Source organism: Drosophila erecta, unplaced genomic scaffold, assembly GCF_003286155.1.
Source record: "Drosophila erecta strain 14021-0224.00,06,07 unplaced genomic scaffold, DereRS2 tig00000000-arrow-pilon, whole genome shotgun sequence".
In the NCBI taxonomy this organism is placed as follows: Eukaryota; Metazoa; Arthropoda; class Insecta; order Diptera; family Drosophilidae; genus Drosophila; species Drosophila erecta.
The window spans coordinates 27662856-27681858 of NW_020825194.1; the positions used below are offsets into that span (position 1 = coordinate 27662856).

At 42.6% G+C, this 19003-nt stretch overlaps 1 protein-coding gene across 1 annotated transcript; it reads left to right on the top strand.

Annotated features, from left to right (window-relative positions):
* Window positions 1–1902: 1902 nt before the first annotated feature.
* Window positions 1903–17152, top strand: LOC6551754 (organic cation transporter-like protein). Its single transcript, XM_026976164.1, has 6 exons — window positions 1903–2055; window positions 4112–4429; window positions 12634–13505; window positions 14132–14286; window positions 14364–14532; window positions 15008–17152. Exons 1-6 carry the CDS (start codon window positions 1903–1905, stop codon window positions 15987–15989), a joined length of 2649 nt encoding a protein of 882 aa, XP_026831965.1. The 3' UTR covers window positions 15990–17152.
* Window positions 17153–19003: the final 1851 nt, after the last annotated feature.

Sequence of the window (19003 nt, forward strand, 5' to 3'; positions counted from 1 at the left end):
AAATTATGTTAAGTCTCCACTATAACTCAGATCAAGATGTTTCCAATGCCGTCGGAAGTCGGATTTAAATCGCTAATCCTTTTTTCGACCTCAAACATTTTGGATTTAACCCTGCCTAGACATAACTTGTAGGGCACGTGGAATTAAAATCGTGAGAGGGCTGTGGGAAACTACGGATTTACGGAATTACGTATCCCGACCTGGAAATTTTATTTAGTGTGCATACTGCAACTAGAAGTGAGTTTCTCCCGATTAGTTTGAGCTCAAACGCGTTTTAGTGCATGGGGTCAGTGGACTGCTGTTGGGAAAAATCAGCTTAGTGCAATCGGTTGTCAGAACAATGGGTCTTTACCATAAAAATATCTAGTTGTGTGAAAAGTATTACCTCTTAAGAGGTAACTCACCAAGTAGCCCAATATTTCTATTTATAGATGGTCAATCTATAATCTACAATCTATACACATAGGTCATATGTAATTGTATTGAAATAAGTTCTTCTTCAAAGTAGCCAAGGTGGATAATATATATGCTTTGTATTAGTGGCACATTATTGTTAGATCGCACTATAACTACTTATGGGATTACAGGTGAGAATAACCCGCAACGTCACTGGAATTATGACTTTTTCTACCAGGCACTGAGTCACGAGTCCCATTGAAGTGCAACAAATTTGCACTCCATTTGAAATGCAATTCAATAAATGCCAAGTGGTTCTGTACGGAGTAATTACAATTCATTTCACTTTGCCGTGTAGGAAAACTTATAGACGGGGTGCAAAGCGAACCATGTGGCATAAATAATGCTTCTTTTCTATGCAAATAAGATAATTTCAACCAGTTGCAAAGGTTTTCGTGGGAAAATTTTGCAGACAGGGGCAGCAAAAAGTGTTTATTATGCAAGAAAAGTGCCACACTTATATGGTATATATGGGGTATGGTTTACGATGGCATACAATACATTACAAAGCGAATTTCGCATGTTTACGAGCAGTCACGTGAGTAAATGAAGTACTCTTTATCCGGGAAATTATAAGGAGCCCTAAGTATATCCTTATCAGATCAGCTTCAGATTGATACCCGTGCCGCGACTTCAGTTTCGGAGGCTAAACACAAAAGCAAGAGAACAATTAAGCAAACAATGTGACAAAGATATTGAAAGGAACCGAAAAAGAACACTTAAGCAAATAGACCTGCAAGCGAAGGCGAAAGCAACGTGAATTGCTGCGTGACGCGTAGACGAGTACTTTTGGCCGCCTCGCTTTTTGGCAAGTGTACAATGGTACGAAGATTTCGTGGCTAGCACGATGTGGATGTAGTACATGAATGAGTGTAGTGAACTCATTGTGGGCCTTCTCTCGGCGCCCTGATAAACTTGAACTTGACTTTGCTGAGAGCCAGGAAACGTATCTCACAGGTTGGGGACACCCAGTGCAGTTGCCAGAGAAGCGACGCGAGTGCTGCCACTTGAACACCACACCGACTATTAATAGATACCCTCGAGGCGCTCCTCTTCTTCCTGTTTGAGCGGAATCCGAGTCAACCCAGCAGATTCTTCGCTGCGAATTCGTTCGTAGTTCCAACTTGGCCCTTGCCACCTACACATTCTGCAACTGTCAGTGCTTTCTCGATCGGATCTAGTTGAATTGGATCGCCTCGTAGGCGACCCGTTGGGTTGCGACCCGCTTGGATAACAGTCCACAAATAATAAGCACTTCGGATTCCCCAACTCCCAATTGTTTGCCCGCCAAAAAAAAAGAACTCGGTCTATTTGATTTATTGACAGACATTGCTCGTCGGTGCCGTGATTATATAAAATGAAATTACACAACTAAATCGACGCAGCAGCATGAGATCGCAGCTGAATAGTTCCTTCTGAGTTACCAGGTGCCAAGAAAATGCCAAAATGAGCTTCATCCATCCCGACGCTAGTTTGATGGGATCCAATGGGAACACACCCAGTTTCATGGAGGGATCTGCTTCGAAATCGGCGGATGGCCTTCGCAAGAGTCCCCTCATTGATCGGCTTGAGATTAAAATCGTGATGCTCAACGTTCAGGTGATTTATAAGAAGTACACCCTATCTTAGCTAATCATAACGTACACACTCGTATGGAGTTTGAACCACCAAACCTACATACACTGAACCTACAAGGATGTTCAAACTGGTTCAACGAACTCAACACAAATAAATTCAAATTTAATTTAAATTTTTAGTAGTGCACTTGTGCAATAGCACTCTATATCTCATTTAACTATCTCAATTGAATATTAATCTGTTTATCTGTTGATTTTTAAAGTGCCTCTGAGAATTCCCATTGAAAGTACAGGCATATAAATAAAGAAAACAATTCGCCTACAATTTTCCATTATTTTAATAATATATTAATATTCATATAAATATGATATGATAATATTTAATGTATTATATTAGTACATTATTAATATATTTATTTGCTAATATATGCTAATTATGTTTATATCCCGCCCCCAAAACTTCCAAACTCACTTAACTTTTCCGCATATTTTCCATTAAATGCTTACATGCGCGAAAGAAAACTTTTCGTATTGCCAATGTAATTCGTGCCACACGGCGTATGCGGAATAAACGCAACATCCCCCGAAAAGCGACGAAAAGGAACTTTCTGGCTAATTTGTTTGCTGCTCGTGCCATTCGCATGCTTCCTTGGAATGAAGGCACACGCGTGCTGAGTGCATCCCCTGCCTCCAAAAACCCCTCCCCAGCAATCCATTGTTCATGCAACATTTTCTTGGGGGCGGGCGGCTGTCGAGTTGAACTTGTGAGCAAACAAGCGATACAAAAGTTCACAAGTGTGTGACACCAACATTGTACGAGCTGTAAGCGATTTCACAGCTCGGCACTTGGGTAGCAAACGCTTACTAATAGAACATGTCAATGGGATTGGGAAAACTGCAGCTTCCGTGATTTTAGGAGCAAGTTGGTCTGCTTTACGAGGCATATTTTAAATACACATTGCCGCCTCTTTTCGGCTGATCAGCTTGAAGTAAAAATAATAAGGCTATCATAATGGCTTCATCCAGCAAAACTAGAGATGATGTCCCCCAGAAGGCGGTCTGTTTAATTTACCGCCATTTAACAAGTTTGATATTTAATGCTTTTATTACCATTTTTGTGGGGAAATAGTGACAGGCACGCAGTATCACGTGCGTCAGCAGTTAGGCTGTCCCCACCAATTAATCACAAATTAATAAAGTCAATTGGTGGAATATTTATATTTAATTTGTCGAGCGTTTATAGCCTCCCAATTGCGCTAACTGAAATGTATGTGCAAATAAAATGGGCGCATTGAGGGGCTCCTGTTCGCAAGTCCTTCCGCGGCAGCTTTCAACCTTGAGATGGGAGTAATCCGCAGGGGAGTGGAGCAACAGCTGCTCGGCCAGGTCGGCTACCGAGCACCCTGTGCCCAAAGCTCTGGCTCCAGTTTCGCCCGGATTCATGGGGCCCTTGGCCAAAGGACAACGAAAGTGAAATTACCCAACACGTGACCGACTCCACTAGAGTCCTGCTGCGGAACGAGCTTCCACTGAAGTTGCGGCGGCAGCGGAGAAAGCTTCTGCTTCTGCTTCTGCTTCTGCTTTCGTTTTCACTTTCGCTTCGTGGCTGGAAAACCGAACTCCAGCTGGCGGAGCTTTCCACCGCTTTTCAGCAAATCAGTTGCGCGTTGGGCGAACGCCTGCACCCATCGACTCACTTTGTATCGCGGACGCAGTTTTTGGCATTCTATTTGTCATTTGCATTGCTCGAGCGGGCCGAGATTTGTACCTTTGTTATATACATACATACATGTACTTCGAATTGAATGCTAAAGTCGCATCAATCGACTAGTGTGGAGGGAAAAATAAAGCCCATTATTAATTCATAACTTTGCTCAGCCAAACAATATTGTGTACATGCTCTTCCTTACAATCCTACTGTTCCATGAGCTGATTGCCACTAAAGCCGCACCTCGTTTGATAACAATTCGGAATAACTAGCAAAATAACACGAGCTCGCAGCGGTTCTAACCGATTATAAAGTGTGTAAGGAAGTGAACAAATCGAAGTGAACAAATGATCTAAGACCCAAAACTCAGCGAGCAACCCTCGCGAATTCCACCGGTTTCGGACCCATTATGCTCACACTGGCTGACACTGGCAGCAGTGCAATCGGCAAAGGAAGTGGCTCCGGTGGCTACAACAGTGGCAGTGGTCCAGTGCTAGTCAGCGGACTTCACTCGAGCGACTCCTCCAGCGGAATTGGCAGTGCGAGCAGTGAGAAGTTGGCGACGGGCAGCGATGAGGCCAATGCCCAAAACAGGAGCAGCGGCGAAGGGGCTGCCGACGAGGATGGGGATGATGATGATGATGATGATGAGGATGAGGATGAGGACGACGATGGCGATGAATCTACGGTACATACCCCCAAGCAGTCGAGTGGCTTCGCTGGGCGTTTTGGCAGCATATGCATGCGTAATTTTATGCTTATAATTAACCCTCTGCCGCAATCAGATATCCAAGAGCAAATTGTGCGTGCGACTGCGATGAGCGGGGACTTTAGTTGGAGTAGGTTAATTTGTGGGGGCGGAAAAGGCACCATGGGGCTGAAAAAGCATTACCTAAAATTATCATTATTATCTGAAGAGTATTATCTAGTACCCTGGTTTATAGTCGCTATTTCATCCTTGACGTTAAAACTGCTAACCTCTTGCTAGTTCGTCAGCTTACTTTTTTGGGTAATACACAACTGTAGTCCCAACTACTTTTAGTTTCTATTCAATCAGGTCACGATTTGCTCAAATCATGTAAGCAGACACCAGAAAATATGCATATGTGCATATGACCGTACACTTAACCGTCACTCGCAAGTTTGAGCCACCCCAACATTACACACACGCGGAAAGTTCCGAACTCCGACGTCCTGTCCATTTTGTCTGCCTGGACTTAAACAATGACGAAGTCCATTCAAATGTTCAAGCAATCATTCACAGACGCGACGAGCGTCTATATAAGATAGAATGGTATAGTCGCGTTCCACTATCAGATACGACTATCAGATACCCCTTACTCAGCTAGTGCAAGTGCGTGCGAACGAGAAATTTCATAATATTCTGGAATATCGGTGAAAATTGAAAAAAAAACCTTTAAAAAGAGAAACAAAATGTAAAATTTTCTCAAGAGTGTGGGCGTGATAGTTTTGGGCGGCTTGTGGGCTTAATCTCCTTATTCTAGCTTTTGTAGTTCCTGAGATCGAGGCGTTCATACGACAGACTCTACTTTATAAGGTCGGAAACGCTTCCTTCTGCCTGTTACGTACTTTTCAACGAGTCTAGTATACCCCTTTACTCTACGAGTAACGGGTATAGAAGCGCTTTCGCTGGCGATTCCTTCGAGTGCGAATATGGATATTAGGGTATTAGGGATTAGGAGTGAAGGAGTGAAGGAGCAAATATACGAAGCCACTAACCAAATGAGGCAAATGTCCATTTTGGCCAGCCTTTCTTTAGTAAACAAACTTCTGGCGAATGCTTTCCTCCGAGGCGCCTTGTTTTTGCTGAATAAGATATCACTGGGCCGCCATCAGCAGATATTTCACATTTATGGGAGTCGCTCCCCTGGCGTTTTCAGTGGCAGGACTTTAATTAAAATAAGCTACCGGTGACATAAGACAGTCTGGCTTGCGGAAGCTAAGTTTCCAGTCCTCACGTTCAGTTCCATTCCGCTGCCGCCAGGTGGCTTTCGCCGGGGTGCCCCACTCATTAGTGAGTCTGCCACACGTGCGTATTGACTTCGGGAAACAAGTAGAAGAAGCTGAGCACGCACTGCTTAGCATGGGAATGCGATAAGCGTGAAAGTCGGAGAAGTGTGTTCCACATTCTGCCCAGATTATGTAAATTTTGTCTTCGCATTTTATTTTCCACAGTCTTATGCAAATCAGTCCAACAGGACTCTACTCGTGTCAGGAAAAGAATACCAAATTGCTTTTGCAGGAATGTCGTTGATAAATTTATTTACTTCGCCTTAGCAGGCTTCCTTGTGGTTGAAATTAAATTGTAAGACATGAAAACAAATTGTTTGACATTTTTTAGGGCAAGAAAACTGTGTCCTACTATGTTATAAAAGTGTAGGATCCTCTGTCCATTAGTAAGCCTCCCAATTCGACCAGACTGATGCTGTTTGTTGGATCCCCTTGCACCACTCTACTGCTGCTCGGAACCTTTCCAATTAGCCACACTTCAGGTTATTTCCTCCACACAGACACGCGAGTTTTGCTCCGGCGCAGTCAGCAGAGTTTTCAATTTGTTTTTTAAGGTCGAATACACAGGCGCATGTCTCAATTGGACACATTTTCCCATCCCAGCTGCGTCTGGGTTAACTTGCTCAATCGCTCGAAATCCCGCATGCAAACAAGCCAATTTTCACAGGGCGGACAGATACTTCATTTGCATTTTATAGACTCGTCTTCTAGCTAATGAACATTCTACACATCAATTAGAAATGGATCTTACTTACATGGTCCTGGTTGCGTCGGTTGCCGTTTCATGGTTTTTCGCAGGAAACGTTCCCAAAAATGCATAAATTCACCAGTCCTAGTTGCCCAAATAAAAGCCCTTATATATAGACACTCAGCCAAAATGGTGGTTAAATTAGCAAACTGCGCTGGATATAAATGAAATGCTTGCATCATTACGGGGTTTCGTATAGAGCGTTGAGTATCTCCAAATGATTCAATAATACTGAACATATTTACTAGTTGTGTTGTGTCTAGTTGACTCCCACTTGACTGCTCATTTTTCAATTGGCAGAATACCCCTTTAATACATACACACAAATAAAATAATCTTCTCCTGTTTAAGGATCGTCTGGGTGCAATTTTTGGGTCCGGTTTCTGCACGTTTAGGAGGTCAGGATTCCCCAGGATTCGCCAAGGTCAAAGGGAACGCCCATCACTTGTGGGAAACAGCCTACCGCCTGCAGTTTTTTTTATATCTGCAAAAAGTTCCTAATTTATTTAAATGTTGAGCAGAAAAGGCTTTCTCTAAGCGCGACTGTCGGCTGATTATAATTGCGTTTTTGATTGGAGCCCGCCGCACTTCCATAAGTAAAGTGTCCCAAGCTTCGTGTCCAAGTAATGGGGCTGGGATGAGTTTGGGAAGGTAAGGTCCATGGGCAACCAGGGGCAGCTGGTGGAAAAGGGTCATAGAACGCACAGGCGAGGTACACAAGGGCTGCTCATGAACTTTTCAGGCGCCTGGGATGCCATTATGCTTTTCAATTTCATCTCGAGAACTTTTACTCTTAGACGCACAATTTCCCGGGACTTAGAGTGTTTCCTTTCATTTTCCTTTTTATTCGAAATGCTCAATAATCAGCGGTATTGTTGGCTGCTTTGTGGACTGAAGGGAAAACAATTACAAAATTATTTAGAGCGTTCATAGAAAGGATAGGTACTAGCCACTTTTTGCATCTCTTCTCCTTGTCAGGTTTGCTTGGGATAACCTACAGGTTCAGAGTCCTTTACCTGTCTGCACGATTTCCTGAGTGTTATTTGTGGAAAGAACAGAACAAATAATTGCCGCAATTACAGCCAATACGGGAAAAACACAGCCACGGAAACCAGTTGAGCACCCAAAACAAAAGACTAGACACTTGTGTAAATACACTAAGGAAGTAGCCGCCCAGTGCGTTTGATTGGGGCTGCCCTGATGAGTGGGGCGTTACCCCAGGCAATTATGACTTCAGGGTTCCGAAGCGGAAGCTAGTGTCTCCCTACAAAAATAACGGTCTAAAACGGGGTATATTATAGCCTTATTATCCCGCCTTTAAGGGTGTCGTTCAACTTTAGCTGTGAATGCAGACCAATGACCAACAAACGCCATCCTATTTCGGATCAGAACGCATCTATCCTGCCCTAATTTGGGTTTCATCCTTTCTTTAGCCACCTCCGCCCGATTTCGATTTCCGTTTTCGATTTCGAGTTTAAGGACGCCTTGGCTGGCCGCCCAGTCATTGGCCAAGGCCAACTAAATTTATGGTCTAGCCCTATTTAGGCTTATTATGGGTCTCCCTTCCAGCGAAAGCAGCTTAGTGGCGCTCATTAAATGGTGGCAAAATGTTAGTTTACTACTTGGTCGGAAAAACGCGTATCTACGAGTATGATACTTGCTCCACAAGTTCCCCAAATGCATCTATCTTTAAATTGCTTGGTAAATGGGTCTAGTCCTTGCAATTAATTGATATATTAACTTTAATTCAGGAACAAAAGGAAATAAATGAAGCAGGCACCATAATAATTTCCGGCTTTATGAGTTCTTTCCAATCAAAAAATGTTCCCACGAAACACCTTACCCATGTGAATAATACCCCAATTTATTTATTCCCATGAAAATCCACACAAGAACGCTTTAAAAGCTGAATGCTGTTTATTCCTCTGTCAAAAGCTGATTTTCCCTGTCACCAAATCATACACACCAATCTGAACTGAGCTGCGCAGGCAAACAGTGTAAAGATTTCAAAGTAATCGAAGCATTGATGGATTGTAGGAGGAAGTAAAAAGGAATCAACCCCTTACAAACTGTATCCTGCGTATGCGTATCCTTCATCTGAGCCTCCCAGGAATGTGAGCAATTCGGTTGAATCAGGGAAAGCCTGTAATTTCAGGGCTCTTATGTATGCGATTCGAGTTGATCCCAGTCCCCAGGAAGCCAGACTTTGAGGGGAACTTTCCCGTTTGCAGCGGGAGAGTTGTCAAATTCAATTGCTGGTGTCCATAAATCAGAGACAAACGCGAAAAGGAAGCGTCATAAATCGTGCCAGAAATTGGCGGGCTTGTAGGACACATGAACAATGTTTTTCAGTTCTTTGAAGTAAAAAGCTGGAGTCTTGTATTTCCCAAAGAAATATTGTGTCACGTGGCCAGTTGCAATTGAATTGATATAATCGCCTTAACGAAATTTCATTTCGACTTTTAGTTACTCACCTAAAAACTTCTAGACTCACTATTCTGCAGCAATGAGGGAAGTTAGAAAGCAATTGACTAAACAGAAGGCGCTGCCAACTTAAATAACATTCAAACAGTTTATGGACTGGCAGTAAACGAAGCCATTAAGCCAATAATCAAGGGGTGCTGTTGATATATATGGTCTAGTGCCAGCTCCTCGAGGGAGCTCCTCGAATCCTTCAATATGCCATAAAGCGCACACGCCCCAGATGTGGGCATAAAAACAATATGCAATTCACAACGCATACACCACTCTGCGCCAAATTGTTTCGACAGCTCGCAATGGAAGGCATTCAGAAGGGCACCCCGTAATCCATCAATATATATTATTTCACGCTCCAGCTCGGCAATGTGGCCTGGGTCCAGTATTCCGTAGCTTTTGGCCCATTCCGGCCACTCGGCGGCCAGAGGCAGGCGCAACTCATCAAATATTTATGCTAGTACAAGTCTGGCTCTGCGTCTGGTCACGATGTCGTGACTACGCTAATTCAAATAGCTCATATTGGCGGCAACAGGTTTGGGAGCCCTGAAACTCCGTTGCATGTCTCCAGCCAGAAGCCAATTGGACTAGCCACTCCTATTAAGTGGGCATCTATTTTCGGACATTAGGTTGCTCATTTTCCCCGACTGGGGGCTGGGATTTTTTAGCTAACCACTATACTTTTCGCTGGAGCCTCACTAATAATTCGAAAAACGTACTGAGTGGGCTTTAATCCTTAGGCGGGCCCAGCGGGAACTCATCGATTCATTTACAATATTTGGACAACAAGAAGTGCCAGAAACACGATCACATCAGGCGGCGCAGCAGCTGGAGGTCAACGGATTTCGAAAGGAACCTGTGTTAACAGGAAAGGCAGACATTAATACATCGCCCCATCCAGCCAACCAGCCACTCCATCACTCAGTCATTGTCCCACCTGTTTGCCAGAAGGCACAATACAGCAATCTCACCAAAACACTGTTGCTCGGCAGAGCTCCAATTAACTGTGGCGCCCATCTGTCAACCTGCCACCAAGAAAAAGCAGCACACTTGCAACACAATGGCCACGTGTATGGGGCGCCTGGGGGTCGGGGGCAGCCAGAAGTTGTCGTTTCCTGGAGATTCTCAGCCCAGGCCTAAGAATAAGTAATCATTAGGCGGGACCAGTGGTAACCGATAAAGCAACTAAAGGTAAAAGCAGCCGTGTTTCTTTCGGCCTTCACCTGAAGCCTTTTCTAACTTAACAAACTTGGCCATGTCTCTATTCAAGCTTAAGTGCTGCCCCTCTTGTTATCCCAATAAACAACAAACTTAACTAATTTTGTTTTTATTTCTGGTTTTTAATGAATATAAATATGTTTCCGACAGAAGGAAACTCAGCCCTCGCTTTGTTTCAATTACAAATAGACATATCATATAGATATATATATTCATACCCCAGAATCCCCACTCCGCTGGGGAGCGTTCTCAATTGAACAGGGCAGAGCAATAAATAAGTTAATGAAATATTCAGGAGGTGATGGAGAGAAAATAAGCACGGGCTTAAATAAAAACAATTTGCCGACTAGTTGGGCACCTAAGTGCTCCTCCATCTAGCAGATAATTGGGATACGTTGTGGGCAGCAAATTGTGCAGCACGAAGCAGATTTATGGTGACTGCGGGAAATTTCTCTAATTATGTCTCAGGGAGGGGCAATCTGGGCGAGCTTTGGTCGTTCCATCAGTCATCTGGCAAGGACCACGCGGAGATTCCTTCCGCGCTTCTGTGTACAGCGGCTGCGCCTTGTGAATAAATTATCGCTGGATTTTTGTTTCTTGTGGTTTTTTAAAAAATCGATTTCAGGACACAGTCCTCTGATACCATCCAATGATGCGCTGAAAATGTAAACAATTTTGGCAATTACATAAGTGAACCACCTTGATAGTCAGCCTAGTAAAGCATTCGTCACGTGACGCATAAAATTGAACTTACCTCGAACCACTTCCAGCCCAATACTGATAAAAATATAAAAAAATATATATATGCCGCAGACAATCGACTTTAACCTTGGCGCTATTTGTCCAGCTGCTGGCAGTCAAAAAACAAAAATAAACCAAAAAAGGAAAAAATAAAGATACAAAACGAATTCATTTGATTGCCGCATAAAACTAGACAGAAAACCATAAAACAGAAGCCTGAAACTAATAAATGATTGCATACTTGAGGGTGTACAGCCTAGCGAGTTCTTCAGATTTGTATCTGCATTATGCATAATCCGAGTATCCGAACCTTCAGCCATCCGAATCCTCTCCTCAGCTGCCTGGGATTTTGCATCTGAAGGTCACAGTTGGCAATGAATTCTTGAGGACCCTTCTGACTTTCGATACTTCAACTTACTTTGGCACAGTCCATGAATATAAAGGGCGCTTTTAAGGATGACAACACGCGAAAACAAAACTAAATGACGACAAATACGGCTGGTAAAAAAGGGGCGACCAGCCAAAAACCCTCGGATTGAATAACATACCCAGTTGGGTGGCTTGGGTTGTTTGTCATCCAAATGTCTCAACACAAAATGGGAAGTAACAAATGGTTAGAGGGCTTTTACTTTCCTTTGATCTGATTTTTTTCTGGTCTGGCAAATACAAATCATGATGGCATTTAATTAGGGGAGACTAATTTTTAATAATAGGCTTTAAATAAACTTGGGCTGAAAATATGTTGTTGGACAATTTAAAATGTAAGTTCACCTATTTTTTTGCTTCTTAAGGCTTTTTAAGGTTTGGATATGCTAGTTTCGTGATGAAGGACACTTGCCTGTCAGAAGGCACAGAATAAATATAAATAACAACCATAGAATTTAATTAGATCCATTTATAGAATAGGAAGAGGACTCCTATATATATTCCCACAGAAGGCCACATTGCCTTTCTTGGTACATAAAATTACTATGTGGAGAAAGGTCCACTTGGCGCTGCAATTTATGTTCATTATATTCCCAACTGCAGCGAGAAAGTGGGTGTGGGCATTATGTGGGACCCAGGCACTCAGGAGCAGTAATTGCTGAACTCCAGTTCCCCAAGGACACTCTGAATTATCGGGGAATGCCGCTTTGTTGACTTATTAGCCCCGGAAATCACGGTTCTCGATATCATTTGCCTGGATTTCAACGGATGAGGACCCAATCTGTCTGGCCCATTAAAGGCAGTTGCTTTCGAAGCAACTAAGCTTTGTATTAAGCTCAATAATTATATATAATGCCTGAAAATAAATCTTGAATAAATCCACTACTTAAATAGGGCATATGATGCAACACAATCATAATGAAATCACAATGAAATCACAAATAAACGGAATGCGTTTATTAAAGTAACTATACTAGGAAACCATTATATTTTGAAAATTTGAGTAAAAATTTGAAACGATGATCATTTAATCATTTAATAATAAATTAAATAATTTATCTATAGAAAAGTCTAGAAAATAGAAAACTCAACGCAATTTAGGCACAGTTAGTTGACCTTAAGCAATTGGAAGCCTTACGCAATGGAATAACCTACAGCCACCTAATTTACACTAAAAAAAAAAAAAAAAAAAAAAAAAAAAATTAAGCTCCAAAAACTCGAATTGAATTTACTTCCTATTGTTTCTTACGCAGGCGGAGTCCCCTTTACTGCCCCTGAAGGACGACGGGCCATCGCCCCCAAGTCAACAAGTCCACAGCTCGTCGCACATATCAACCAGTAGGTCACCCCACTTCGGCACCTTTGCTGGTGACCTCCACCTACCAACCACTGCCCCGTCCAACGAGCAGGCCAAGTGCGAGGCTCCGGAAGGAGAGACCAACAACAACAACAGCACCAGCAGCAACCACAATCACGGGGGGACCACAATCTGCAAGGACATTCGCACCCACAATCGCCAGCACGAGTATCAGCTCTATCCCAACGACACCTTCGCTCGATTGGAGGGAAAGTCCCCCAAGCCGAACACCAAGATGCAGACCAAAGTGGATGCGGTGGGCCGGATCACGGGTCCGTGGGGAAGGTGGCAGCTGCGAACGGTGCTACTGATCTTCCTGTGCAAGATTCCGTCGTCCTGGTTCATGGCCTGTATCATTTTCACGGCACCAGCGCCGAGGCACGGCGAGTTCTTTTGCAAGCCGCCCAACACAATCGGAGCCCAGAACCAAACGCAGTGGATCAAGGTCTCGCATCCGCAGAAGGAGGAGAGCGACGACCAGGAGTTCAGCATTGACTTCTGCAATGTCTACCAGGATGCCCAGCAGCACGCCCATCACTACTACAACTACGAGAACAGTGACCAGGAGCCGCGCGTGTGGGAGAAGCCCCTGAACCGCAATTCCAACGTAATCCCCTGCACGGAGTTCCAGCACGAGTCCGACTACCACTCGGTGGTCACGCAGTACGATCTGGTGTGCTCCCGGGACATTCTCGTATCCGTCACCCAGTTCTTCCACCTCTTCGGCGTGCTCACCGGCGGCATCCTTGCAAACCAGCTGCTGAAATAGTAAGTACGGGTTCACATGGACACTTCCCCAATGTCGAATACAAGCCCCTAATTAGTCGGAATCGCGTCCTTCTGATATGTGATTTTCTAAGATCTCTAGGAAGGAAGATAAAAAAAACACACAGTTCAAGAAGTTCATGAAATCTTTACTTGAATCGATAGTGCGGTCCACATAATTTAGTGTTTGAACATTATTTCATGCAAATGTCGACCGTGACTGCGCCTCAAATGTGCGTGCTGTGTTGCATGTGGCATGCAAGTCAAGCTATTGCATTTTGGGCCACAAAAAATTGGATATCACCTCGCGGTAGCGGTCACCATAATAAATTTGCAAGTGTTGTTCGTTTGCAAGGCGATTCATAGTTAATTTATAGACCAAACCTAAGACGTTTGGCAGTGAAACAAAACATGAAACGTTGTGAGCTGTTTAAACCAGTGTTGCCAAAGATATAGTGCATAAAAAACACCCGTAATCCCTTAATCACCCTTATAAAGTCACCCATAAATACGACCTATTCCTAGGATACGGGAAAAACTCTCTCTGATGAACAGCAGTCTGAGCTAAAAGATATGAACTACAAAAATGAAAAGATTTGTGTTTCTATATTTCCCTTTTCCCCGTTTAGTTTCAGCCCCCGAAATGTGATGCTCTTCGGCATGATCACACAGATATTTTGTGGCAACCTCACGGGGCACGTGGCTTCCTACGAGCTCCACGTGTTCTTCCGGTGTCTCTCCGCCGTATGCTGTGCCCAGATGTACACGGCCGGAGGCCAAATCAGTAAGTGGCCTGACTTAGTTTGTATACTCGTATAAGTGGTAATGTCTAATGGATTTTAAATTGTTTTCTCCCTGCAGTGGCCGACATTACGGGGGGAAAGTACCGAACGTGCGTCTCCACGCTGTTCGAGCAGTTCTGGTCTATAGGGGTAATGATGTTGCCCGGAGTGGCCAGCTTCTGGTCCAGCTGGTCCCACCTCTACATGGCCATCTCGTGGCCAACTGTGATACTAATCTATCTGTGGCAGTAAGTAATCGAAAGTACAGTTAAAGGGTATCTGAGATTCGCATAATTAACGCATTACAAGTGCTTTCGAACCTATAATATATTCTCTATCGGGAACACGTCCGTCTGTGTGTCTGTCTGTTGGGACTAGGCATGTAGATTCTAGTGCCATCGAGGCAGCGCAAATGTGTTTCAAAAGAGGAACCATCTCATACCCACAAATCGGACGCACTGTCAGGCATGTGCTTTTCATAAAGTATATAGATTCTTGATCATAATCAACAGACGAGTCGGTCCGTCCGTATGAACGTAGAGATCTCTGGAACTCAAACAGCTTGAAAGTTGATATAAGGCATGCAGACTACAGGGAGCCGCCGAAAAGTGCCACGCCCACACTTTTGAAAAGCGTTTTGATATTAGTATTGTAGACTTCTATCGATTTGCCAAAAAACTTGTTGCCACGTAGTGACTCTTGCATCTTGCTTCGCTTTTGCAGGTGGATTCCCGACTCGCCGCGATGGCTGATCGCCCGCGGACGTACCCAGGACGCCAAGAAGATCCTGCTGGAGTGCGTGGAGGTGAATGGGACGGGCTACAACCTGCCGCACGACATAGACCAGCAGCTGGAGCTGCAGGCACAGACCGCCATGGACGCTCCGCCGCCGAGTGGCTGGTGGTCAATGTGGAAGGGAGAACGGGCGGTGCGACACATTGTGTGCGTGCACCTGGCCTGGTCGCTTTACATCGTGGTCTACTACGGAATGCTGCTCAACATCCGCTCCTTCAGTCGCGACCACCTGTACATCAATACCTTCTTTGCGGGCTTCAGCGAAATGATGGGCACTTTCTTCGGGCTCTTCCTGATTCTGAAGACCACCCGCAAGTGGCTGTGGACGGGACTCTTTAACATTGCGGCAGGATGCATTGCCTACTGCGGCTGGCTGGTTCCAAAGCCCAGCGTAATTGGGCTGGACCCGAACGTAGCCCTGCTGATGTGCTCGGCCATGGTCTCCAAAATGGCCATTTCCACAACGCTCAGTATACTGACAACCTGCACGGTGGAGCTGGTTTCAGATGACAAGAAGAAGATCACTTCCTTCTCGACAATTTGCTGGGCCCGCTTCTGGCTGCTGGGAGCGCCCTTTATTGGATCCACAGTGGTCTTCGGCCAGCTCATTCCCCAGACAGCCTTTGCCTCTCTGGCCATTCTCGGTGGCCTGTGCACCTCCCTGATCAGCAGTCCCAGGACACATCCCATCTTAAGACCCGCCTCGCCTGCGGCACAGGGAACACAAAACATGACCTCGCAGTTCACCATCATCGACGGCATGGACAACAAGGACTACACCACCTCGCCGAAGACCATCCACTCGAACAGCACCATTTTAAAACTAAGCACGCCGCAATCGAATCTACCTCCTCAACTGATGCCCGGCATTTGGACGACCAAGATAATCGAGGATGGCCCACCTATGTGAACAGCTTTCGGAAAGTCTGCATTGACAAATCAGCTATGTCATTGGACTTGAGGTATAGGAGCCTTTCTTACCCAGGATTGGAGTCTTTATGATAATATATCAGATGTTTAAGTGAAGAAGCAGATGTTCAAAGTTAAGATATTGCTAAATTCACAGCTAGAGCAGCGATCTGGTTCATTTTGGTGGCGCTGTGACTTGTAAACTATAGTCTATAAAATTTGTTAACAGTATATTCTTATAGCCCGCATATTTAGCATAGGGGCTCCCTTATTGTAAGGCTACCTTTTTTAAGGGGAAGAGTCGAAGAGTCAAGATAGAACTAGAATTTTCGCACTTTTTAGTACCTCAACTTCATCCCAAATCGGAGTGCTCAAATGAGAAAGCCTCGCGCACTTGAAAACAAAAGTACATTTCTAAGTAGGCAACACTTAAGCTTAAAGCTGTGGAATAGAATCCTCGAGCAACCTATTTTAAATGGATAAATAAGCTCGCCAACAAAACCCAAGCCCATACCTATATTCATTACCTTTAGTTTTAGGGCTTAGTTTATTTAGCTTTACGGCTATCCAGTGTTGGATAAGCTTTACGGCAGCCATAATTAGTAGTCATATAAGTAAGTAAGTCAGATGTGGAGCAAATCTTGGGAAAAAGGCAAAAGCCCAGTATTAAGCAGTCACTATTAAACCAAATCAGAAACGTACCGAATCGAACCTCACTGCACAGACAAACCATCTTAAAATGGTGATCCTTCTAAAGGCTTGTGGTTCCACATTACGTGATTGTGTTGTAAACACCTGGAGAGAATTTCATGAAAAGACATAAGACGTAGTTACACAATAATTATATATTATGGACAACTTTTATTAATTACCTTAATCTATTATTACTAATTAGAACAACAATAATATTAGCCTACACATTGAATGATTTACTTCCGTTACATATTACAATTATCAATTACCAAGCAAATTTAATATAAATCAATTAGTAGTTTTCAGGCTCTACAATGCATAAAATATATATTATTTTTAAATTTGCATCATCTAGTAAATACGCTTAGCAACTTATTGAATGTTATCTGATATTGGTTACCACATGAACGGAAATGTTATACATGGCAAAAGAGCAATATTTTTCTAATAAAGCATAACAATAAAAACGAATTGATTTATCTTTAAAATTTTAAAAATATACAGATATCTCCCAAATAGCCATGTAGCTAGTGGGAGTGCGAACAACAAATTATAAAATTTTTTTTGCCTATCTCTAGAAATGGGCAAGAATAATAACAAAATGAAAAAAAATATCAAAACTGTGCGTCAAAACATTTTTGGCATATCGATAGAAATTAGCAAGACAAAAAAGCCAAACAATTTTTCAAAAATGTGGGCGTGCCAAAGTAATGTAATGTAAGAGTATGTAACAGGTAAAAGGTATCATTTTCGATCATGCAAAGTATATCTATTCTTGATCAGGATCAATAGCCGAGTCGATCCGTCCATCTGTCCGTCCGTATGAACGTCCAGATCTCAGGAAATGTAGAAGCTAGAAAGTTGAGATTAAGCATGCAGCTTCCAGAGACATAGACGCAACGCAAGTTTATTAAATGATGTAGCCACGCCCACACTAACTTTTCAGTTTTTTTTATATCTTGTAAATTTCTATAGATTTCCTAATATACTTTTTGCCACGCCCATGCCCACAAATCGCACAAAACTCTAACGCCCACACTTCTAAAAAATGTTTATGTTTTTTTAATTTTATTATTTTTCCCCAATTTCTATCGATATTCCAGAAAATGTTTAAATTTTTCGTTAGCACTTCCAGAAGCTAAGTAACAGGTATCTGATAGTCGGGGAACTCGGCTATAACATTCTATCTTGTTTTTGTTTAGATGTTTAGGTGTTTATATTTACATTTAAATTTACATAAGACAGAATATACACATATTTGCTGTTACTTGGCCAAGGACATTGTGACATTATTGTAGCACTGGTGTTATAGAATGTTCCGTATTTTTCTTAAAAGGCGTGTAACAATAAACAATATATAACAATAATTTTATGTGGAATCAACATTACTGACACTAATTTTACATCAATCAATTCTAATATTAATTAAGAGAGAACGCTATAGTCGAGTTCCTCAATTATCGAATACCCATTACTCAGATTATAGGGTTGCGAGGGAGATGAAAAAATTCAATTAGGAAAGTGTCTGTTTCCGAGATAGCACATTAGCATTACCTAGCACCACAGCAGTTACATATATTGCTTACAACCCTTTGACGCCATGTGTAGTGACCATATATGTATGTATGTACTACCAAGAAAAAGTTTAAAAAGTATATCTTCTCTCTACAGGCTTGAAACTAAACAAATTTTAAAAGTGTGGGCGTGGCAATGTCTCAAAAAAATAGCACAGCGTAGGCACCACTCTGCATGCTTAATATTATATTTGTAGCTTATAAAGTTCCGGAGATCTCGATGTTCAACCGGACAACGGACACGGTGAGTTGAACACGTAGTGACTAAGCGCACCATAACGTGCCACTATATGTGGTGGTTCAGGAAAAGGAGAAGTGAAAGTATTAAAATTAAAATAAATTATTAGTGAAGGGTATAATTATAAGCTTAAATTATATTTTAAAAACAAAGTTGGAATTTTGAAAAAAAAAAAATTATTGTCGTTTTGTTTAAATGTATTTTTCTTTTGGATTCAAATCAATTCATCTGGGCCGAAAAGTTCTATAATATTTTTTCCTACCATATTTTTGGTTAATTTTTTAACTTAATATAATTTACATTTTGTTATATTTTTGTATACTTTTTCACTGTTATTTAAACTTGCAACTGTATAGCTTTTCTATAGCTTTTTCTATTTTTATACAAGATACATTGGGAAATAGTGTAAAGGTATACTTTAATTAATATTGAGCTCAAGCAAAAATTTAAATACAATTTTATTGGAATAAAACATGATCTTACATTTGACTATACAAAAATATTAGGCAT

Coding starts and splice junctions, on each gene's coding strand:
- LOC6551754 (XM_026976164.1), top strand. CDS start 1,903: ATGAGCTTCATCCATCCCGACGCTAGTTTGATGGGATCCAATGGGAAC. Junction 2,056..4,111: donor TCGTGATGCTCAACGTTCAG/GTGATTTATAAG, acceptor CCCAAAACTCAG/CGAGCAACCCTCGCGAATTC. Junction 4,430..12,633: donor ACGATGGCGATGAATCTACG/GTACATACCCCC, acceptor TTTCTTACGCAG/GCGGAGTCCCCTTTACTGCC.